At 45.6% G+C, this 24074-nt stretch overlaps 1 protein-coding gene across 2 annotated transcripts in view; it reads right to left on the bottom strand.

Annotated features, from left to right (window-relative positions):
• The window catches only part of DPYSL4 (dihydropyrimidinase like 4), a 33230-nt gene extending 9381 nt beyond the window's left edge, over nucleotides 1–23849 (bottom strand). Inside the window, exons 1-12 of one of the 2 annotated variants that reach the window (XM_082222907.1) lie at nucleotides 23484–23849; nucleotides 15302–15390; nucleotides 14247–14431; nucleotides 13835–13999; nucleotides 10482–10543; nucleotides 10303–10383; nucleotides 7404–7472; nucleotides 6343–6463; nucleotides 5423–5579; nucleotides 3740–3881; nucleotides 1549–1719; nucleotides 762–941 (exon numbers count right to left, since the gene is read on the bottom strand). In XM_082222907.1, the coding sequence (XP_082079033.1) occupies nucleotides 762–941; nucleotides 1549–1719; nucleotides 3740–3881; nucleotides 5423–5579; nucleotides 6343–6463; nucleotides 7404–7472; nucleotides 10303–10383; nucleotides 10482–10543; nucleotides 13835–13999; nucleotides 14247–14431; nucleotides 15302–15390; nucleotides 23484–23834 (1773 nt within the window). In that variant the 5' untranslated portion in view covers nucleotides 23835–23849. Of the gene's footprint in view, nucleotides 1–761; nucleotides 942–1548; nucleotides 1720–3739; nucleotides 3882–5422; nucleotides 5580–6342; nucleotides 6464–7403; nucleotides 7473–10302; nucleotides 10384–10481; nucleotides 10544–13834; nucleotides 14000–14246; nucleotides 14432–15301; nucleotides 15391–19985; nucleotides 20349–23483 lie in introns of those variants that run through there. The other variant, XM_082222906.1, reaches the window with a different exon arrangement.
• Nucleotides 23850–24074: the final 225 nt, after the last annotated feature.

Genomic DNA, 24074 nt, shown 5'->3' with positions numbered 1-24074 from the left:
CACAAGGTTTACCTAGTTCTCATCTATGCTACCTCAAGGGATAATGATTCTTAGAATTTTGAAGGATTAGACTCCTGAAAGGAAGTGGAAGAGGATGAGAACTTGCTACAAGAAACAATCATTCTACAGTGATTTTTTTTTTTTAAAGTATAGGTATTTCTCATGGAACTGAGGATTCATTGACTGTCATGAAGTTCCTACTTGAGGATGCAGATTATCCTAGATCAGTCTGTACATATCTAGGGCAGTTTATGACCCATTGGCTGAACACTGACTGAACTTTTTTTGACATGCCCAGCCTCCGGCCAAATGTCTGCCTAGCTGTGCCAATTCTGTCTCTGAGATTTATCAGTTGTCTTAACTATTCAAAACCCTCTTATATATGAGATTCCAGGTCACAGCTGCAATCCACTTATAGCCCTGCAAGTCCAGCATGAGGGTGAAAGCAGAAATAAGGTGAGAGGGAATCATTTAGGAAATCCAACTCTCATACCTAGTTTTCACTTTCAGCCATCAGCTAAGCTTAACACCCAATACGAAAACCATCAAAATCCGCTACTAAATATGCCAGTTTTCATTCTCAAGCCTTAACAGCTACATTCCAGAAAGACCTGCTTAAATATTGCACAGTAGATCTGGTCATACTGAACAGCTCTTTCCAGATCCTGCGATCAGCAGTTTTTGCAACTGCATCCAAGAGACAAGGAAGCATTTCATCAGCAGTGGGAAGGAAGGAGTTTCATGTACAGAAATGTTCTCACCCTGTTTCTTGCTTTTATCCTTTTGTAAACAAAATCAGGGAATGTCTTTCGAGGGATGAAACGGCCGGTGCCCTGGGTGACAAAGAGGTTCCCATCTTCCAGCACAACCTTCCCTTGGCTTATCACCACCGTAGGGACACCGTGACATTCTGTTCCTTCGAATATGTTGTACTCTACATTCTGGCAAAACCAACAAGAGATTCTTGATCAGCTTCAAGATAAATTATATCAAAAGGTAAGTGTCAGAGGGTCACCATGGTAGGTTGGATGCGGAATGTTCATAAATAATAACTGAAAATGTGCACACAAACAGGAACGGGCCTGGTCAATGTGCATAATCTCCAGGTGGCTTTGAATGATCATGCACAGCTTCCAAGGCATACATAGGGCACTTACTGAAACTTACATGCAAGCAAACACAAATAGGATCTGGCTGCATAGCACATTACTAACTCTACTGAAATTTGTGAAATTTAATGTTCAATCTTTGATGGATCTAAGGTTGTCAGCTGACTAGGGAAAAAATGCTCTACCTCACCTGCTTGCAAGCGTTAATAATAGTTTGAACTGCAGCTTTTTGTAAGTGACACTTTTCATCACTTGGGAGATAAACATGAGCACCTGCTAATGCCTGCAGATCATACCACAGTTAAAGGCAAAGCTGGAAAACAAGCTGGCAACCTTAGCTGGGTTACATTTTATCACAGCTAATTATTAGATCAACATTATAAATGATGAAACTTCTAATCTGCTGAAGAAAAGTAAAAGCAGCAAGTTCTTCTTTTACCAAGTTGTGAGTTTTTGCAGAGATGATCTTTGTAGCTTTTGGGTTCCAAATCACCAAGTCAGCATCGGAACCCACAGCAACCCGTCCCTTCCTGGGGTAGAAGTTGAAAATCTTTGCTGGATTTGTACTGGTCACTGCTACAAATTCATTTTCGTCCATCTTCCCCGTTGCCTGGAAATGGGGGGAAAGAGGGAAAGAAGGGAGAGAGGGATTTCAGAAAGAGAGATCTGAAAACCATAGACCACTGGAGTGTGGAAAGCATGCTCATTTGACAAGTATTGAATTCAGGCAAACAGATTACAGTCTCTGGCCTTAATCTGTCATCTCATCCCAGATCTATCCCCCTTGCTGAGCTCCTTTGTAATTCATACTGCAGCTTGTATGAGAAGAAGAAAAAAACTACTTATCTTTGAAGTACTGAAGATACTGGGAACAAGTGAAAAAGGAGGGCTGCCTACTGTCATGTCCTGCTTGTAAGCATCTCAGAAAAATCCAACTGGCCAATGATAGAAAAAGGATGCTAAACCAGGTGGATCAAGGTGGTTCAATCCAACACAGCTATTCTTACTGTGACATAGACAGTAGGGATGGTACATGCCTATTGATGGCATTAGGAGGTGACTGCTCATAAAACTCAGCACTGAACTCTGTCCCAGAGGTGGAGAAGCTGCAGACCTCCAGAAGCTGTTTCCCATCAGCCCTACTTGGCATAGTCCAGTGTTTCCCAACCGGTGTTCCGCGGCACACGAGTGTGCCGTGAGACGTTGCCTCGTGTGCCGCGAGATGCCTGGAGGGAGGCGGGCGAGTCGGGCGGCGAGAGGCGGGGCGGCGGTGGCGAGGAGAGGCCGCGCCTCCTGCTGCTGCCTGGCGCTCCTCCTCGCAGCCGGCAGCGCTGCCTGGGCGCCTCCGCGCGACTCTGCCTCGCTGGGTTTGGTCTCCCAGCAGAGACAGGTCACACGCGCCCCTCCCTCCCTCCCTCAGCCTGCGCGGAGGGAGAGCCAGAGAGAGGCATCGCTCCTGCGCGGCGGGAGAGGGAGCAGCCGGAGCGATGCCCCAAACGAAGGCATGGGACCGGAGGGGAAATCCTCTCCGAGGAGGATTGAGCGCAGCTGAGAGATGCCTTTCGAGGAGCTGCCGTGTCCCCTGGAAACCCCCTTCCCAGCTCTGCCTGCCTGCCTGCCCAAAGCTTGGAGGTTCCCCAGCAAGGGGGAGGGAAAAAAACTTTCACTTTTGTGCGTCCCTCCCGGCGTGACGCTGCGCGCTGACGTCACGGGGCGGGGCTTTAATGGTGGTGTGCCGCGAGATTTTTTTTCAGTAAACAGGTGTGCCGTTGCCCAAAAACGTTTGGGAAACACTGGCATAGTCAATGGTCAGGGATGAAGAGTGTTGTAGTCCAACAATATCTGGAAGGCCACAGGTCCCTCTAGTCCAGCGGTTCTCAACCTGTGAGTCCCCAGATGTTGATGGATTACAACTCCCATCATCCCTGAGCTCTGGCCTTGCTAGCTAGGGGTGATGGGAGTTGTAGTCCAACAACATCTGGGGACTCGCGGGTTGAGAAAGGCTGCTCTAGTCCATATCACTTAAAATGATAGATTCTTACGTTACAATAGCAAAGCAATGGCCACTTATTTAGGGATGGGCAAATCTTTCCATTTCGTTTCTCTCACGTTTCTCATTGTTTTCAATCTTAAATTCCACAATTCTGCACAATTCCGCATCTGTTTGTTTGTTTGTTAAAGTCCCCGTGAAGATTTATCAGCATTGAACTGTGAATTTCTCATTGTATATTTATTTCATTTTATAACTTTTATATATTGCTTGATTGTAAAGAACAAACACTCAAAGCAATTTATATGCATTTTTGCCTAACGTGCACATTTTTGCAAAGCAATGCTCCCTAATATAGTGCATTTTCTTGGTTATTTTCACTAAGATGTGCATTTCTATGCACACTTTGGAGTATGCATGTTTGTACACATTACTCAGCTGAAGAACTGCATTGCAAAGCTCAGAGAAGTGTGAATTTTGAAGGGCAGCGGGGTTTTTGTTTGTGTTTCTGTAGTGCAAATTAGGTACACTGCAAACTGCTGGTTTAGCCAATACAATGCAGTGAGATATCTAACACTTTCAAGCCATGTCAGCATCCTTTGCTTTTCAGAGCACACTGGATTCTGCTGAACTGACTCACCACACACTTTTCCCAAATGACCGACATTCGTTCTTCAATGCCATTTGTTCCTTCTGGGATGAGGGTGAAGTTATCCTTTCCGACGGCCTTCTGCGCTGTGGTAAAGGTGCAGTGAGCACTGCCGACCACTTGAAGATCCCCACTAATTAAAACAAATGGCAAGCAAAGAGTGAAATGGAGGGGGGGGTGCTCTTTGCTGGTTGCAGAAGCCAATTTATCCAATATTTTCCTACCGAGTCTGAAAATCTGGGGTGATTTTGATTTGTTGTAAGTTGAAAAGAAACAAACAGCTAACAAAACTTTAAAGAATTGGTGGATTTTCAAAATCATTCCTTAGAGGTTACAATAGAGGTGAATAGAGGCAGTAGAGGAAATAAGACTGTCAACTTTATATTCATAATCAACCTTGACTCTGCCATATTTTTTACTGTACTGACTTCAACAGTACAAAGTGACAAGATGAATGTCACAGTGACTTAAATTATAAACAAAAAATGGAGGGGGGGGGGAGAAGCTGTGTTTTGGCCTCTATGCGAAGAGGGGAGATACCAATCTATTCATGACTCCTAACCTCAGCCACGTTGCAAAAGGTAGAAAAAGTTGCCAGGAATGCAGGACTAGCAGCCACAGTATGGGGGGAAAGAAACATATAAAGCCACACTGCTTTTTTAAAATAAACAGTATGAGTAGTACATTTCACTTTTCTTATCAAGAGCTCAAGAGGCTCCCCCTCCCCATTTAATCCTCACAACAACAGTGTAAGGTAGGGTAGCTTCAAGGGCAGTGACTGGCCCAGTGTTATCCAGGGAGCTTCATGGGTGATTGAGGGCACGAACCCTGGCCTCCCAGGTTCCACTCAAAGGCTCCAGTTTATTCCATTTTCACAACTTTCCCCTAACTGTTAATTTCCACTTGAGTTATATATGACACAAAAGCCACTTCTGGAACCATAGTGGGATATTGCGCCAGTTTAGTGCTCATTCCCAGGTTATTTGCTTCTAGAAAAAAAATCCACCTGCAAATGATATGGAAATGAGAGGAACACATTCTCTGTCAGGGATGAACCAGAGGGCTCAAGTTCCCCAGAGGGAGGGGGCCCTGGGAGCGGAAGATGTGGACGAGGTGCCTGAGGGGGAGGGAGGCAATGAGGAGAGGGCAGTTGGAATAAGCCCAGAAAGGGCTGGGGAGATGGAAAGTTCACCGGGAACGCAGGGGTTAAGCTCAGGCTCAGAATCAGGGGGGGGGGAAATTATGATTGCCCCTGGAGAAGGCCTGTGGTAAAGAGAAGGGCGGAACTATGGGGCGGGAGACTTCACCATTTTATGAGCTGTTGGAGGGGCAAAAGCAGGCCTCAGCAGAGATCTGAACTGAGTGACTCTGATGGATGAATGATGTGCTAATGACCCATTGTAAATACTGTAAATAAAGACTATAAAAACTTCAAGAGGCTCGTGGCATCTGTGGTGAGGAGAGACGCCCGCAGCTCTGACATTCTCCACCATGGTTGCAATCCAGATGGAGAAAGGAATATTGGCATAGTGGGAAACCAGGTCCACATAAGGAGGTTTCCGGACTCTTATCCCAGGAGAGCCGCTAGCTCTTCTCATGCTAACCATCACATTTGAGCTGCAGTCTGTTATTTGGTGTTTCCAGAGAAAGGTCGTTCTTTCCTTGAGGACTTACCATGCTAAGAGGGAAGTGAGATGATCAGGCGTTGTAGGATCTGGGCTAATGGGAGGAGATGTCACAAAGGCAGCAGCCTTGGCCCAGTTCTTGCTCCAATAATGAGAGCCATCTGTAGCAAGACTGGCTGTAATTGGCTCTCCATACACAACTGTGCCTGAACAAACAATCAACAGTCACCACCACTGCAGTATGCATATTGCTGCCATCAAAAGCAGCTGCCCCACATCTCCCCCCAGCAGGAACATGCTATGGTACAAAAATGTGTGATATGCACACCCCTTTGGAAGCAGAAAAATGTATATGAAACAAACAAGCATGCTGTATCTGCATATATATTCAAATGTTAGAAATTTGGCTTCCCTGGTCTTAACTTGAGAATCCCTTGAGATGAGACTGGTGTTTAGATATGCGTGTGTGTGTGTGTGTGTATACACAGCTCCCAATCGAAAATATGGGGGCAAAATGTTGAAAAAAAATCTTGTGCTAGTAAATTCCAGTGTCTGTGGTTGAATGTCAGGTATACAGTTTAGATACTGTGAAAGAGAACAGAGTACTGGGGACAAACCTGTCTCAAGAGTGATTTTCAAGACAAGACCGTGCAAAAGACCTTTCACAGAAGATGACATTTCTTAACCTTAAGGCTTCTGAATGCAACCAAAGATTTTCTGACAGCAGGACAGGACGTTGTCTGCAACACTTTCAGAGGTTTGTCACCTCCAAGGATACTCAAACGACATGAAAGAATGTCAAGTTTATGCCTGAAAGATATTCTGAAGCGGTCCTTGCTTGATCTCCTGGAGAAAAATGTCTGCTATGTACCATCATTTTAAATGTCTGGGCATTTAAATTTCCCTGTTCAAACACAGCTGACTTGACAGGAAGTCCTCATCAGTATGGAAGCGTGAAACAGGACTTACCTTTTCTCTTGGCTTGAGCGATGACATCTGCAGCCCCCTTGCTCATGACTTTTGTGACATATAAGGGGCAATTGGCTTGTTTCGCTATTGTAATGGCACGGAACACCGCCTCCGTTTCAACCTTTGGAAGCATGAACACAGTCAGATACTTACTTCACAATGTCTGCTTCATCTGAAGTAGCTTGCCTAGAGCTTAAACAACAGCTAGGGCTGCTAGGATTCTGTTATGATGGATTGTTCTACTTGTTCTTCATAAGTCTACCCCACTCACAACTGCACTTACAGGGAAATGTGGGGAAGTTAGCATTATGTCTCCTCTGATATTGACTGATTTCAAATACATGAATAATTCAGTCAGACAATAATTATTACTGGAAGAGACTCAAATGTGGTTTTTAAAGTAAATAAATACATAAATGAAAGAGTATGCATGTTTATTCAGAAGCAACTCCTGGTGGGTTGAAGGGGGTTTACTGCCTAACAAGCAACCTAAGAGTGCCATCCAGAACAATAAAACTCAGCAGAAGTGGTGTTGTTTATATAATGACACACAGACCATCCTTTTAGTCTCATTACAGATTGCAAAAGCACCAAGTGTCAAAATCTATAAGCTACACCAGGATCGTCGTCATAGTGTCCTCTAGATGTTGTGGAGTATCATCCCTTATAACTAAGTCTGCGACCATTAAGTTGTGCTAGCTGAGACTGATAGGAATTGTAGTCCAACAACATCTGGAGCAGAACCTATAATCCACCCCTGAAAGATACAGTTTCATTAATCTTATCTATGTTGATGCTAATTTCACTGCAGCAAAACACTTACTGGATTTTATTCAAAAATGGTGTAGCTAGCTCTACAATCATGTCTTGCATGTGACATTCAGTGCTTAAGCGTGGGCATCCCTCTCTTATCGAAAGGGGACTTTGGAAGGCTTTGTGAAGTCTGAACATGGCTCGGCAAAAGAGATTTCACGTGTGAATTTAACCCTCAATGGTATTTCCCAATTTTATTTTACTGAGTAGAGTTGACAGTAATTCTATGGGGACCTACTTAATATTACCTCTTCTGGATGACTGAGAACGTGACCCTCTGGACCAGTAATCCCCAGCTCCAAAAGTCTTTTTTGTTCCTAAATAAATGAAGAAATATGGGAGAAGCAATAAATGAAAGGTGCAAAAATCTAATTTGAAACTTTAGAATGCTATCCTTTTAAAAACACCACCACAACCATTTATTATCCGTGACAATTAGAGCAGTTAACTTCCTCATTTATATGTGCAACTCAGCAGCATAACCATTTGCCTTCTGCAATTCTTTGTTTGGTAGTTTACAAGGCAAGCCTAAACATAGATCCTACTGTTATCCTGTCTTAGGGTGAAGGCAGGGAGAGGGGTGTTCCTGAAACCATTCTTTAAAAAAGGCAAGTGAAATACATCAAGGTTGCCAAAAGAGGAAGAATTTTTAAAAATAGAATACTGATACATAATTCTAGCTGATTAAATATGTATAATAAGTACCCATCCTCAATGATCCACATTAAAAACAACAACAAAACGAAGTGTGTTGATGCAGTCCAAAAAAAATTTCTCCAAGGATTTGGGCTCATGGAAAGCAAATTTATGTTTCTATTTGACCAACCAAGCCCAAAAAGCATTGCCAGGAGGAATTATCTCTCCGCACCTCCCTCCATGCACTGTTCTAGGAGTTCTCCTGACCAGATTTGGGGAGGTTTGGGAAATGCACGGTGGCAATGAAAGAGGAGAGAAGAGAAGTCCTGTTGTGCTATTGAGACACATGCTGGCTTCTGCTAGTACAACAAACAAGTTGAACCCATGCATTATGTCTATAGCTTTTACGCTATGTATATATATATTTTTTAAAAAAATTAAAATAGGGTCCTGAAAAAAAATACACATCTCAGGACTCAACGGCCAGGGTAAAGATAAGCATCTTCAGTGTTTTCTGAAAGCTGTATTATGAAGTTTGTTTATACAGAAAAACTAAGAGGACCCCCTCTGCTGACCTTAATACCCAAGGAGGTCTGTGGGAAAGAAGGTGGTATTTCAGGTATTTGGGACCTGAGTTGGCTTTTCAGACTAACATGAGCACCTTAAATTGGGCATGCAAACAAATGCAGCTGTTTGAAAATAGGTGTTGTATTTGATCTAAGTGGGACCCTATCTGGCCAGTGCATTTTAGACCAGCTGAAGTTTCCAAGTAACTTCTAGAGCTGCTCCTTGTAGTGAACATTGTGATAATCCGATCTGGCAGCTACCAGAGCCTGCAGTACAATGGCCAAGTCAAGGTTAGACTTGGATTTAATTTATTGTTACTGAGGTATTTTAGTGATTACAAATCACTTTCTCAGAAGACTGTTGTGCAAAGCGGTAAGTAAGCCTTCTGAATAACTAGTTATATTCCGACAGGCAGTAAATCTCTACATTGTAATTTCAAGAGCATTTAATCTTTTGCAATCCAGGGTAAATGTTTTCTGTCCTTGAAGTGCTTTGGAGACATTTATTTCCATGCCTTTGTTCTTTGCCTGCAAATACACTTGAAGGTCACCCTTCATAGTTTTTTAATAACTATATTGAAAACCCTAAAAACAACCACCTGCTCTGGTGATACCTATCTGCTTTGTATCAAAGTATGATGTTGGATGTGAACAAAAATTCTCTAATCCCAAGCAGATCAATATCTTCAGAAGGGCTTCCAACTTTTCAACTGATGATAATTTAAGAATGCCCTGGGGGTGAATATTAAGGATCTCTGTAAAACAGAACAAGGAAGAAACACAAACCCAATCCCTCCCTGGTTGTATGTGTGTATGTATGTGTATACAGGTGTGGGACACACACACACACACACACACACACACACACACACACACACACACACCTCTTTCTCTCTCTGAGGTTTCAGGTGCCTGGCATTTAAATACATAAGGTTGAGACACAAGCATCAGCAACCACACATAAACTACTTTAAACCTGTTTACCATAGAAGATCCTTAATAGTTTTCACATACTTATATGCCACTTTCCCATGGCGAACTACGTTCAATGTTTCTCACAGCAAACACATGGAAAGGACAACACACACATGTTCCCATGGTTTGAGGATACGCTAGCCTGCTGTGGTGCTCATCTTTTAGTTGGATAGGGTTGGGTTCATCCTCTTTATCATCTTGCAGTATGAACACTTGTAGCAAATAAAGTTGCATTACTCTTTTGTTGCTGTTTTAAACGTTTGTAATTGTATGGTGTTTTTTTAACAATTGTAACTTCAAGACATATGTAGTTAGTGACAAACAGATGTTATCAAATGCCTAGCTGGCATATAGATGCTATCATTTTCCACAGTGCCATGAAAAAGTACTCAAAGGTTGGAGGGTACATTGTTCTGAATCCATATGGCTGCTCCTATGCACTGCCATATGCTACTTTTTGTTGGTCCCATTTCTCTCTCCCTCTCTCTCTCTCTCTCTCTCTCTCTCTCTCTCTCTCACACACACACACACACAGAGCCTGATCCAGAATCAAGTTAAGATAAAGTACAAACTTGTACTGTAGACCATTGTCCTCAATGTATTACAGATGGATTGGATACCTTTTAGGATACCTAAAAGATCATCTCGCTCCTTATACACCCAACCAATCAACGGACTCTGCAGAAGAGGGTCTCCTGCAGATACCATCTCATCAGGAAGTTCATTCCACATGATGTAGGAACAGGGCCTTTAGTGTGGTGGCACCTGCCCCATGAAACTTGTGCCCATTACAGATCAGACAGGCACTGTCTTTACAGTCTTTTCAGAACCTATTGAAGACATTTCTTTTCCAACCACCCTTCTAACTGCATTGGATTTGAAATTGTTTTCATTGCTGACTTTTTAATTGCTAAATGCTTTGGGGTGCTTCATGGCCAGTGAAATGAAATGAAATAAATAAATACTCTACCTCATCAATGATGTCTCCGTTTTCAGCATGTACTTGGGCAATGGCGCCCAGATCTCGAATAATACTGAATATCTCATACATCTGCCAGGAAAGAAAGAAAAATGGTGGAGTCTGATAATGCTTATGTTTTTCAGCCAAATCATAGTTGAACAATAGTTTGTGTCTTGTATGTATATTACCTGAGCATCAGTGCACTGGAGTTTGTCTTTATAAGCCATGAAAACAAGAAAGGAGTTCACACCTTAATGAAAGCAGAAGAGAATTAATGATTGCTACTGAAAGATGATCATCAGTTACCAGGCTGCATAGCGTGGCCAGCTTAGATACAAAACTAATCAAGGCTTAGAATCTGAATTGAAAAATGTTGAATAAAATCTATGCTGTGAGCCATGAGCTTGCTTATTCAGAAGAAAATGCTATCGAATCCTAAGTGTCTGATTTAACATTCTTAGCAGTCAAGTCAAATACACTGATATGACTCTGAATTACTCATCTATGCTAAGTGAACAGTTGTCATTAATGCATTTTCTTTCCAATGTCAAAAGTGCAATTAGTTAGGAACCACAGTGTGCAGATACATACCACTCAGGTATATACCACAAGGCTCTGAACCTATCAAATTATTTTTGAGACAATCTGGAGCAATAGGCTGTGTTCATGCATTAAGCTGAGCTATGTTAATTTCTCTGTATGACTTCTTGGGTTGTAGAATTGAACAAAAATCCCCGACAGTTTCCAATTATATTGTTAGAATTTATTGCAACGTTTAAATAAACATGAGAAATCTGACATTGGATTGGGTAACCCAATTCCATGTATTGGTTAACTTAAAATTTTAACTTTGAGTTTTGTAGGAACATACAAAGCTGCCTTAAACAGAGTGAGACCATCAGTATCCTCTACACTGAGCGGCAGTGGTTTGCCATGGTTTCAAGCAGAAGTCTTTCTTATCCTCACCTGAGAATGTCAGGCAGTGAACCCAACCTTTTTCATGCAAACATATGTTCTACCACTGAGCTATGGCTCTTGTATTTCACCATCAGTTTCTTTGAAAGATGGTGCGCTGTGTCCCCGGAAATGATTTTCCTGCAAGGTTTCTCAGTCTCTTCCTGATAATGCTTGGTATTTTCCTTCCACTTTCTTCTGGGGCTACTCAGTGTGAACTCCTTCAGCAGCATGGCCTATAGCAAGTGGCCCCTTCACCAGGGTGCAATCCCATGATGCAGGGTGTGTGTGTGTGATGAGTGGGACTATGTGGGTCTCGTGGCACATGATTTTGTGAACACTGAATAATAGTGAGTATAGACGTACTAATGGAAACAACCATGTGGCCAGTGATGGACCATGTGGCCAGCTGTGCTCATTCTACAGACACAACGCAATCGTGAATGGGAATAATTGTTAGCTCTCTTTACTAATAGTAAACCAATACTAGAGAACAATTCTGAATAGCAGGAAATAGTGTGGCTGTGCAGACGCTCCTGGTCGTATGGGTCTAGTGTCAATTCCTTGGGAAACACAAGAGTGTCACCCCATTCACACTGTCACCCAGTTCTCTCTCTCTCTCTCTCTCTCTCTCTCTCTCTCTCTCTCTCACACACACACACACACACACACACACACGCACTTACAGTTTAGAACCAAATCACATGGAAGTGGCTTCCACACCACAAGGAGCCTCTTGTAATGAGGACTGTGTGGAATTTCCCACTGGGATGCCTGGGCAGGTTCTGACCAAGTAGCTCTTGGGTGAAATTTCTGACTCCCTGAGTGGGAAACCACATCAAAGCCATAGCATAGCCTTATCCTAGCTTCACAACGTATTTAATCTGGAAGGATTCAGCTGGCTTCCCAGAAGGCCCTCTGTGTGGGGAAAAACCAAGATGAAGGTTGGAATTTGTCAGGGAACTGCCATCAGAGGCACGGGAGAAGGAGAGGGTCTCTGATTCTGCAGGGGAAGGTCCAAGCGCTAGAGGGAGACTCAGCCGGGAGGAAGGGGAAGAGAATGAGTGTAACACCAGGGATCCAGGAGAGCAACGGGACAGGGAGGTGCAGGGGCTCCAGGACTCTTCACTGGAAGTTAGCGAGGAGAGCGCAAGCACCCCGCTGGCCACGCCCACCCTGTGCAGGAGACTCCCGCGCAGTGAGAGGCGGAAACGATTGGGCGTCAAACAACTCTTATGTTGGCAACGCTTTAAGAAACGCCCACAGACAGATTCTACAAGTGACTAAGGGCAGCCACGCTAATATGGGCTGTGTAGTCCGGAGGGTTTAACCAGGGAATCCGATGCTCAAACGGAGCAGGATTACGCATGAGTAACTCCCAACCACTACAGAATTCAAAGGGGGTGAGATGCCTGCAGGATCCTTCTTTCTCCCACTATCATTGCCACAGTGGAATGATTTTATGCAGATTTGATTCAATAGTAATTCAAAAGCGGCAGGAAAGACAGAAGCATTCAAGTAGTTGCCTAGATGTTCACCTGGTGGACCTTCTCAGAAGCAACCTGAATGCAACACTCAGAATGGGTATTTTTATTTGTTTTGTTTTGGTCTACTTGGGCAGCCCAATAGCATGGGATACCAAAAGCCTTCTCAAGTATTCCACATTCAAGTCATGGCCGGCACCTTAATCAAATATTGGAATTGGGAGTGGGGGATTCTAGTTATAACAATGTCTACCTAAGGGTCAAATCATATTAAGGTGGGATGCTATTGAATGTTACTCTACAACACTGGATATTGTTGTGCTTAAAAAAGAAAGCTTGTTTTTTTACTGATGGTTAACTAATTTTCATTGTCCTATGTGTGTGTATGGGGCGCAGGTGGCGCTGTGGGTTAAACCACAGAGCCTAGGACTTGCCAATCAGAAGGTCAGCAGTTCGAATCCCCACGATGGGGTGAGCTCCCATTGCTCGGTCCCTGCTCCTGCCAACCTAGCAGTTCGAAAGCATGTCAAAGTCAAAGCACGACGGGAAGGTAAACGGCATTTCCGTGTGCTGCTCTGGTTCGCCAGAAGTTGCTTAGTCATGCTGGCCACATGACCTGCAAGCTGTACGCCAGCTCCCTTGGCCAATAAAGCGAGATGAGTACTGCAACTCCAGAGTCGGTCACGACTGGACCTAATGGTCACGACTGGACCCTTTACCTTTATGTGTGCACAATATGCACAATAAAAAGAACATTTAAAATACTTATACTTCCCAAATATTGCATTAGAGGACAAATGATCTCCAATAATCAAAGAACACAAAAACTGAGTTTTCCAATGGTGGAAAAACACTGCATGTTAGGACATCATATTCATAAAATGATAAACACATCTTGTCAAAAAGAATAAGCTTCCCTCATCTATTAAACATCATTTGCTCCCAAGCTAAAACACTCTTTTGCATAATCTAGCAGTTTATATGTGGCGGGATCTTTGCCTTCCAGTGTTGCAATATTCATGTCTTTTTGCAACTAGGAAGCTATGACAGTCGTAAATCTCCAACCACTTGTTACTTTCTATGAAGCGTATCTTTGCACTTACCTTTGTCTTTGACGAGAGCCTCCAGCTCTTCTTTGATGCTCTCATGCCAGCGTGTGATGTCAATATGCAGAGAATAATCACAACATGCTTTACTGTCAGCACACTCCCTCCACTGGTCATAGGCGGTCAGAAGGTTTGACCCAGATTCAGGGAACACATGGTCAACTGGAGAAACAAATGCATTCATTGGATGATTAGGGTTCAACTGCCTAATATGGGTGGAGTATCTGCAGCCCTTCAAGATGCTGCTCAACTCCAACTCCCATCAGCCTCAACCAGCGTGACCAGATGCCAGGTGTTGTTGGACTCTAGTTTCCATCATCCCTGGCATCTGGTCATGCTGGTTTTCAGTGACCGATTTTCCTGCACTAACAACAAAAGGAATGCAGTCCACAGTAAGAGCGTTACGTACGAATCATGGTGGTCCCTCCTGCCAGAGCTGCTTTTGTTCCTTGATAGAAGTCATCAGCAGAGGTCATTCCCAACACTGGCATCTGCAATCTAGTGTGGACATCTATTCCACCGGGCATAACTAGCTGGCCGTAAGCGTCAACCATTTTCACACCTCCAGGAACAACCAGGTTTTCCCCAATTTGCCTGAAAATGACATTAAAAGAGATTGCTTGTAAGTTTCAATCTAGGAGGACAACAGCATACAGATATCCAACATATTGGGTCAGATCCAGACTAATTTCATTCAGCTAAGATCCCAGCAATTAAAAAAAAAAAAAAAAAAAATTAAATTATGACTTAAATCCCATTCATTTAAATGGCAATCGAGTACTGGTAACGAGATCTGGGGTAGTGAAGATGCTGTGGACGACACCTCCCATCAGCACCAGCCAACATGGCCAATGATCAGGATAAAGAGAGTTATGGTCCAAAATTACAGGAGGGGACCACATTGACTACCCCTGAACTAGATCAACTCACTGTGTTCCTGACACTCATAACACGACTTTTGGAAATGTGTTTTCTTACCAGACTCTCCTTGCTGAAATGCTTTCTACATTCACAGTTAAATGCTCTAGCACTCAACGGGGAGCAAAGGAAAGTGCCACCTGAGCACAGCTTTAGGATTAAGCTATAGATATACTTCTTTTGCAGCCTTCCAACAGTTTGACTTAACCCCCCAAAGGTGCACTCCTCAATTGTCTCCCGAGACAGATGGATGCCAATCATACTACTTTGGGGGCATTCCCTGTGATCCTCAGATGAAGAGCAATATAGAAAATAAATAAATAATAATAATTTTGATCCATATTCCCTGTGGGCAAAAGGTGCTGTGTACCGTAGTACTGAATGTGTTACTTTCATGTAGTTGTGTAACAACAATTATATTCTGTCTCCTCTATGCTTTGCTTATACTGTAATTAATGTATCAGAGAGCAATGAAAGTAGATCAAATTGTACACAAATATCTGGAATAAATAAAACTGTACTCCAAAATATTTTTCAGCAACTTACTTAATCAAACCATCTTCTACATAGATATCTGCATAAAATGACTGATCATCGTTGACAATCTTTCCTCCTTTGATGAGCAACCGGTCACTCTGATTTAAAAGCAAACAAACAATAACCAGACATTTTATTAAAGGTGACTTTAGGTATACATTCAGAAGCAGACTATGGAGAAATGCCTGGTGCAAGCTGAGTGTTGTTCTCAAATCACACCTGAGAGTCAGACTTTGTCTAAGACATGCAAAGCAGCTGATGTTATTTTGTCTAGAAATGCAAAAGAATGTAATACAAACAACACAGGCAGCAAAAATTGTTGGCATCTCTGGGCTATCTGACCAACTGGTAGGAATTATGTGTTATAGAATTTAGAAAATACACTCATCAGCCTTGCCTGACTTATTTTTTTGTCAAATGTTATTGTGCCAGCTAGGCAGCTCTTAATTAAGATGGCTAGAATCCCACATTTTTCAGCTCTCAAAACAAGGAGCCATGGGTTTCTGGTGCAAAGCCTTTGTTGATTTCCCCTCTCGGCGCTGTCTCCAAGGATATTACAAGGAATCAGGCCTATAATTTGCTGAAAGGTGACTCATTTTGAGTTGACCTCTGTTAGCAATTCCAGGGGATGTGCCAGCTGCTGGAGAATGGTAAGGACTCAGAATCACATTATCAGAATAAATGCAGAATAAGTCACACAGCAAAGGAAAGTAAGTGTACAGAGAAGGACAGTATCCCATCCTAACGACAACAAAAAGTTAATGTTTTGCAACTGAAACAGACTTTTTAACAAAGAAAAGGAATTTCTGAAGGCATGTGGAATTGGCTTCCTTGTTACATAGCCTGGGGCTTATACCCTTAACTGTAGGCTTTTATAAATGCAACAGTATTAACAAGGAAAGTATCAAGGAGTTGGCTACTTTGGTTTACAACACCCTTTCAAGGACCTCTTGTAACAGGATTTAGAGTACCCAGGTGGCCTTCTTCCAAGTTCAAGTTAGCCCATACCAGTTTCATTTCATAGACCAGGGGTCGGCAAGGTTTTTCTTGCCTGGGCTGGATCAGTCCTACGGTGATCCCTCTGTGGGCCGGATCACACGCCCACCCGTGATTTTCTGCGCATGCACAGATGCGATTTCCAGTGCCGCAGAAGCAAGTCCCTGCGCCACACTGGTTTAGTGCAGCGCACAAGCAGCTCAGTTCGGGGGCAGCTCGTGGACTGGTCAAATGACCTCTGCAGGCCGATTCTGGCCCATGGGCCTTGGGTTGGTGACCCCTGTCATAGACAGAACAACGGATGCCTTCACAACAATTCCTGGGTGTTTACACCTTGATACAGGAATATAGGGTCAATAATGAGGATGTGGGTAAGACATGTTGTGCTACCAATCAAAGTGAATAATGTATAGAAAGCATAAGAGGTTTGTTTCATCAGGATACCTCAGTGACCAGCTTCACTGACCCACTGCAGGTCTTCCTCCCCATGAAGGGGGGACAGTATTGGATGAGCAATGCTGTAACTATTCCTAGGCTGCAGCCCTTCTCCATAACAACCAGAGCACGGGCCAGATGCGGTAAGCCAGCCTTTATTCAAACAGCTTCTTTTCAGTCACTGCTGGCCTACTCTGGCTCGCTCACGGCCAAACAATGAAGAATAGAGCCCTCACATGTCAGGCATTGGGGGGAGCCATTCCGCTCAAAGCCCACCTCGAAAGAAAACCCCTTCTACAGAAATGACATCACAGCTGCTCATTTTGATGGGAGAAATAGAGTACACTGAGAAAGGAAGGGAGCTGTGAGGCCTGTCTAAACCAAGAGAGATGGACCACTGGCCTGATGCAGCCAGCTCTTCAAACCATCTAACATGACAGGATGCAAGGAATGGGAAAGAGTCACCTACCTTTCCTACTAATGCATTTGAGAGTTCACAGGCTAGGCCATCAGGTCAAGAGGCTCACAACCAAGAATTACTTGGCAGGTAATGAGTTCTGACATTGCTTACTTTAAAAGTCAACCCTAAAGGGCTTAAGCAGGCATCAGAGCTTCCTCAGTCATCATGGCCAGGATCCAAGGAGACACTTAGGTTCACACAAGGGACTTGCACTAGCTCAGCAGAATATTCACAGGGTCTTTCCCCCTTGACTCTTCATACAGTTCCACAAGCTGTTTTTTTTCAATCCTCTTCGATTTCAGCTTGCCACACAGCCTTGGGAACTGCTGCCTGAACATGAGCACTAGTTTCACAATTCTTTAGATCCTAATGAATGTGGTGTGCTTTATTCCACAGTTTATTTCAGTGGGGAGTTGGTCAGAAATTTCCACAGTTGAATTCACAAGCATAATCTGCTGTATTAGATGTAACCCTAATAGTGCATGTGTCTATATGTGCAATGTACACCCCCCCCCCGATAAAGGGCAGGATAAGGAGGGGATGCAAATGGGTAGCATGACAAAATAATAATAATGATTTAGTGGATCAAACCTGGGAAGAGATCAAAAGTAGGTCAAGAAAAGAATAATTTGTGTTTTGGAGAATGCTAATGTTAAGATAGCCACAAACTATGATTGCCTTTGATAAGTAGAAACATGCAGAGATTCACATTGATGTGGGCTATATGCAAGCGATCCTAACACCTTTAGTTGTGGTAAATGCCTGACAATTTGCTGTGTGTTATTTCTTCCAGTGATGGGGAAGACAGAGAGAGAGAGAGAGAGAGAGAGAGGAAAATATTGCTACTCTTATAGTGCAATCCCATGAATGTATTCTCGGAAGCAGATCCCATTAAATTCAATGAGACTTACGACAAAGAAATATATACAGTGGTGCCTCGCAAGACGAAATTAATTCGTTCCGCGAGTTTTTTGTCTAGCGAATTTTTCGTCTTGCGAAGCACGGTGTCGGAAAAGTTTTGGAAAAGCTTCAAAAATACCAAAAACCTCAAAAAAGGCTACCATGAGTTGCTCCTCGAAGTCAAGTCGCAACTGTATTAACGGTGTTAAGAAAAAGGAAACAAACTTGCAAAAAAACGCAAGACGTTTTCGTCTTGCGAAGCAAGCCCATAGGGAAATTCGTCTTGCGAAGCAGCTCAAAAACTGCAAAACCCTTTTGTCTAGCGAGTTTTTCGTCTTGCGAGGCATTCGTCTTGCGCGACACCACTGTATAGGATTGCAGTCTCAAGTGTGTATAGGTTGATGTAATGAAGATCCAGAAGACATTTGAAATAACTACCTTTGCATAAAGATGGGTCTGATACATGGACGTATTTCAAACAGCTGAGCTTAGCTTACAGAGAATATGAAAAAAAAAAAAACCTTTCAGTAGCACCTTAAAGACCAACTAAGTTAGTTCTTGGTATGAGCTTTCGTGTGCATGCACACTATGAATGTGCACTGTATTTGAAAAGCATTTAACAGGTAAATAGAAGCTTGTTGCATTGTTACTATGAAGCACATCCAGCTGAGGATAAAACACTGTTTAAATCCTTGGGGTTCAAGTTGAGTTACATTTAACAAAAGAGCACACTAATTCTCTGCACAGGGAGCTTTCAGTGGAAAATGTCTTAAATAGCAGCCCTCAGTCAGAAGACTTCCAAATTGTGTATTAGACGTTACTACATCCCACAGTCACTGAAGAAATCCTTATAGGAAATGCCCACATTTCAGTGTTTATCTGTTCAACTTGTATCTGAAGAACCTGTATTGATTGCCTTTCACATGCCTGATACTGAGAAATACTCTAGACACCAAGCTAAATTAAGCTCTTTGTGCTTAAAAACAAAATCTTCCAAAAAGATATTAATCCCCTCTGTTAGAGGTGGAAAATACGGATATAGATTTGTCCATGGGAGGCAAATGGGGCTCCCCTGCCCCTCGAGAAAGAGGCTTGGACTGCACACCTGCTTCTGGAAATGCACATTTTAACATTCTGAAGAGGGTCGAATGGAGGATGGTGTCGTAGGAGGTCACCCACTCAAAGGGAGTTAGAAATCCTCGAATGAGCAATCAGATCGAGGGCGGGGGTGGGCTGCAAGCGGATAAACAACAGAAGAAGGCGACACCAGCCACTTAGCGAAGAAGAAGAAAGGCGCGCCACGAAGGATGCTGTTTTGCATTCCCTTATAAATTGATTCGGGGTGCGGATTCCTCAAGGTCTTTCGCTGCGCTTTATAACCCTGGGAGACTTCCAGAATAACATAGCGCTCTGTTTTGTTTTTCTCCTTGGAAAGCCGGTGGGTGGGGGCCCCCATTGGCTCGCTTCTGCGCGAAGAAGGCAGCAGCGCGCACCTACAGGCTGAACCTTACATGGGGAGAAAGAGCGCGCTGTGGACAAGGAGAGGTTGTTCGAGGAGTCCCCAGGCGGACGGTCACCACCAGCCATGGCCAGCGGAGGCACAAACGCCGAGTGCCCTCGCTCGGATCCCGCCCCCTCCCCCTGAAGCCCACCGGGACCGCGCAGCTCCACCTACCCCTCCCTCCCCGTTGCAACCCAAACCTCCCCTCGCCTTCCCGTTACGAAAATCCTAACCAGGGGCTTCAGCTCGGCGGCCCACCCGGGTGGGATCCTCACCAGAAGCCTCGGGAAAGGCGGGGGGCTGGGGGCTCCGCACAAGCCCGGGAAGCGCAGATCGGACCCTCGAAGAGCAATGCCAGCCCAAGAATCATCGCCACCCCAGCCCAGGGCCCTGCGGCTCACCGTGATCCGCGGGATGTTCTTCTTGCCTTGGTACGACATCTTCCCCCGCAGGCCTTGCCGAGCGCGGGACGGGGAAGTGGGAAGGGGTCACGGGCGGCGGCGGCAGCGAGGGGCCTTTGTGGGTCCGGAACGCGGCCGGCCGAGGGAGCAGCGGCTGGCGCCGGCGGATGGCTCTGTGCTGAGTGGCGCCGCGTGTGCGTGCGCGCCTCTCCGCCCGGCGGATTGTTCTGGCAAGGAGGGAGGGAGGGCGGGCAAGCGAGAGCGAGCGAGCGAGAGCAGCTCGGTGGCTCCCCCTGCGCCGGCCGCCCGGCAGCCTTGCCGAGTGAGCAGCTGCCTGATTAGCATTCCACGCCCGTGCGCCAGGCAGCGGCAGAAAGGGCCGCAGACGCGCAGGCAGACAGCTCCGCCGGGGCCTCTCCTGCGAGCTCGGCCCGCCGCAGCAGCCACGGCCCTGTCCAACAAAAGCCTGCGCCTCCCCACGCGGGCCAACAAAGGGCCAGGCCCTCGTCAGCAAGGGGGCGGCTGGCTGGAGACGCAGCCCAGGGGGCTTTTGTGTTTCCCGGTTGGCGCTTGGGGTGTGTGTGTGTGTGTGTGTGTGTGTGTGTGTGTGCATCCTGCTGGGAGTTGGTATAGTCATCAGGACGCAGCCGGCTCCCCGGGGCTGATTTGGGAGCGGGAAGTTAGATCACTTGCCCCCCATCCACCCCACTTCAGATCTATATTTCAAACCTTACGTTGGATTGGGACTTACTCACCCCGAGTTTAACTTGAAAGCCAACTTGCTACCCATCTGTAATTGAAAGCCAATATCCTTGATGTCGGTGGAACCGGCTTCCGAGTGACTAGGATCACACGCGGCAGAGCAGCAGGGGTGCCAACTTGAATAAAATTTGGGGGGGGGGCAGGTAAGCCCTCTCCCGCATAATCGATCACAAGACGCGGCACATACACCCCATTTGAATGCCCATCAACTTTGGGGGTCACCGGCCCCCTCAAATATTTTATGGGGCGGGGGGCGAAGTCCCCAGGAGTTGACTCCTATGCAGAGCAGTGTTGTTGTGTAGCCCCAAACAGGCAGGTGCTTCCCTACAGCGCTGTCATCTGCACGTCCATTCAAAAGTAAGCCCCGTTTTGTTTAACTTTTCCAAGTGTATTTCATGTTTAAGTGACCCTCTGTTTTAATATAGCATTAGATCCTCGGGGCAACCAGCTCAGCCCTGGTCAGAATTTTCCTTCATAAGCACCACCGGGTGTTGAAGACAGAGATCTGGTTAGGATCCAATAATAAGGGGATCCTCTGCGGAATCAGATGCACTTGGCGAGGTGCTGTTTCAAATGGCGCGTAATTCACTAAGGAATTCTCTGCCGCACGATTTAATTGGTGACCTGTAGCTTAGTATGCTGGTTTTGTTTCTAAGGATGGGATAAATTCATGCAGAGGATATGTCTGCTCTGTTCTAAGGGGTCCTGGCCACGGGCGATGGGTCGTCCATATTCCAAGGAAATAATGAATAATGGGAGGCCTTAGAGGCAAACAAAAGGAGCGGGCTCCTGCCTTTGTGCTCTGCCTGTAGGCTTCCTGAAAGCATCAGTCTGGCCACTCCTATGGAAAAGCAAGTTCCAGGTTAGCTGGAGTCTGGATGTGATCCTGGATGGCTCTGGTGTAGGAGACTGAGGTTGTAACATTAAAGATGTGTTGCCTGAGTTTTGTTCGTTTGTCTCTTCCCTCCACACACCCCTTTCCTTTTGTGTCCTATCTTTTAAAGACTTTAAATGGGCGTTTTGCTGGGCTAGATAACAGGGTATAAGTGTTTTGCAGGAATAAGTAAAATGTGTCACTCATTTCAGAGAACAAAGAGAAAATATGCATGCCTGTTCAGAAGCAGAGTTCAAGGGAACTTACACCAAGGTAAGTATTCTTTATTTTTATTTAGAATTGCAGCCTTAATCAATAACTTGCGGGGCAGCCAAGTGGCATTTAGACTGGCGAACGAAACCTCAGTTCTTAAAGCTTTGTGCTCAAATTACCAGGAAAAAGAGATTGTCACAAGAGACTCCCTCCCCCCCCTCTCCACTGCACCACGTGGGAAGTAGTTTATTAAAAACCATTTATCAGCATTAAAGTGGAAGAGAAGAGGGGCCGCAATTCCCACTCAGATGTAGGAGGGGTGTGTGTAGTGTTTGTTTGTTTGTTTTGTGTGTGTGTGTGTGTGTGTGTGTGTGTGTGTGTGTGTGTAAAAAGAGCCTGCTGGATCAGGCCAATGGCCTATCTATTCCATCACACTGGTAGCCAACCAGATGTCTATGTCAAGCCCCCAGGCAGGATCAGAGCGCTGCAGCCACTTTCTCCTGCTGCTTCCAGCAACTAGCATTCAGACGTCTACTGCCTCCACAGTGGAGGTAAGAATATAGCCACCAAGACTAGCATTCTGGGTTAATATAATCTCCACAAACTACGCCTGGCTCCTGCTACTGGGAAGAAACACCCGGTCCTATCTTTTAAAAAGGCATTTTGAGTTGCTATTCTATGCCAATTTCCCCCAAAGTATGCCTCATTGAAATTCCTATACCTATCTACTCAGAAGTAAGTCTCTTTGAGTTAACCCGGACCTACCCTACAGTAAATGTGCAAAGCATTTCAGCCTTCCCATCCAATTCTTTTATTCATATTAAAATCAATAAAATGACTCCCATTGGCTGTAACATAAGACCGCGTCTGTTGAATCTCCCAGCAGTAGAGGAGATTTCTACGGACCATGCACGCTGACTCCGATGTGCACTCTGCCTTGGAAAGAGACAAAAGCCAGGTCCCTGGTGACGCTCATTTGCCTTGCAAAATAACAGAGGACACAGTGCTCCTGCTCTACCTGTGGGGTATACATGGCTGCCTCGCCACATTTAAAGAGGACGCTGGAGAAAGCCAGCGAGCCGTCTAAACGGGCTGCAGCCGATTGGGAAATCAATCGCCACCTGGCGTCCCGATCAGTCCTCTTCGGAGGGCGGGAGGGGGGCGATTGTGACAGGTTTCGTGACCTCGGATGCGATTAAGAAGCGGCGGCTCCACTGTGAATAACAAACCACATTCCAGTTCAGGAAATGCAGCTGGCTCTGTCGCTTGCTCGGAGCAGCTCTCGCGCCTCTGAAATCGAGGGCGGACGCTGAGCCGCTCACGGGTTTGCCAGGTCTTCGTCTCACGAGCTGAACCTGCGCGCATGAGCCAAGTCACTTCGAGGGCCGCCTACTTGGCTGGAAGAGACCCAGACGCTAGACGCTTTCTACCTGTTCCCGGGCCGTTTGGCTGATTCCGCTAAAGGACCGGCCTTTCTGCACCGGATTTGCTCATTACCTTCCTCAGGTCGTTAAATACACCCCTGAAACATTTCTATGGGGGACAGACAGACAGAGCGCTGGTTCAGCTTTATCCCGCACCCTCAAAAGTTTAGCCCCATAGCTCATATCCTCCAATGACCGTTCCCAGCGCCTTCCTTCCCCCGTTACCTGATGGCAGCCATTGGATAATTCCTCCGCTACTCCAACTGACGGCGGCCCCGCGGGTGTGAGGACCGGGGTACTTTGGCTGCCGCTGCTGGCTTCGCTCTGCCCCTCCGACCCGCTGGAGAGCTGGCTGAGGTCCCCTCGACTGAGCTTCTGGTTGCTGCCCCCTCTCCTTCCTCCGCCGAGCGATTCGAAGTCCAGCGTCTTGTTTTCGAAGGCGCCCTCCACGTTGCAAAACATCCCTCCGTACTTCTGCCGGGGCTTGGGGCTGCAGGTGCCGAGGGCCGCGAAGTAATCGGGCACTTCCTCCTCTTTCTTCTCCGGCGGCTGGAGCTGCTCCCTCGGCTCTGCCATGGCTGCTAAGGACGGAGGCCGCCTGCCTGGGACTGCTGGAGAGTGGAGCGAAGTGTTGCCCTCAGGGAGGGCTGGGGAACTAGCGCCGTGTGGGGATGGGGGTGTCACGGCAACGCAGGGGCTCAATCCGATTTCACTTGTCAGATGTAAACTCCTAGCCAGCTCCGCGCTGCGTTAGGCAGGTAACGCCATTGGTCTTCGCCACGAGCCTGGCTGGCTGGGAGCTGTCCACGCTCTGTG

Source organism: Podarcis vaucheri (assembly GCF_965113315.1).
Source record: "Podarcis vaucheri genome assembly, chromosome: 5".
Taxonomy (NCBI): Eukaryota; Metazoa; Chordata; class Lepidosauria; order Squamata; family Lacertidae; genus Podarcis; species Podarcis vaucheri.
This window is presented reverse-complemented; position numbering and strand designations above follow the sequence as displayed.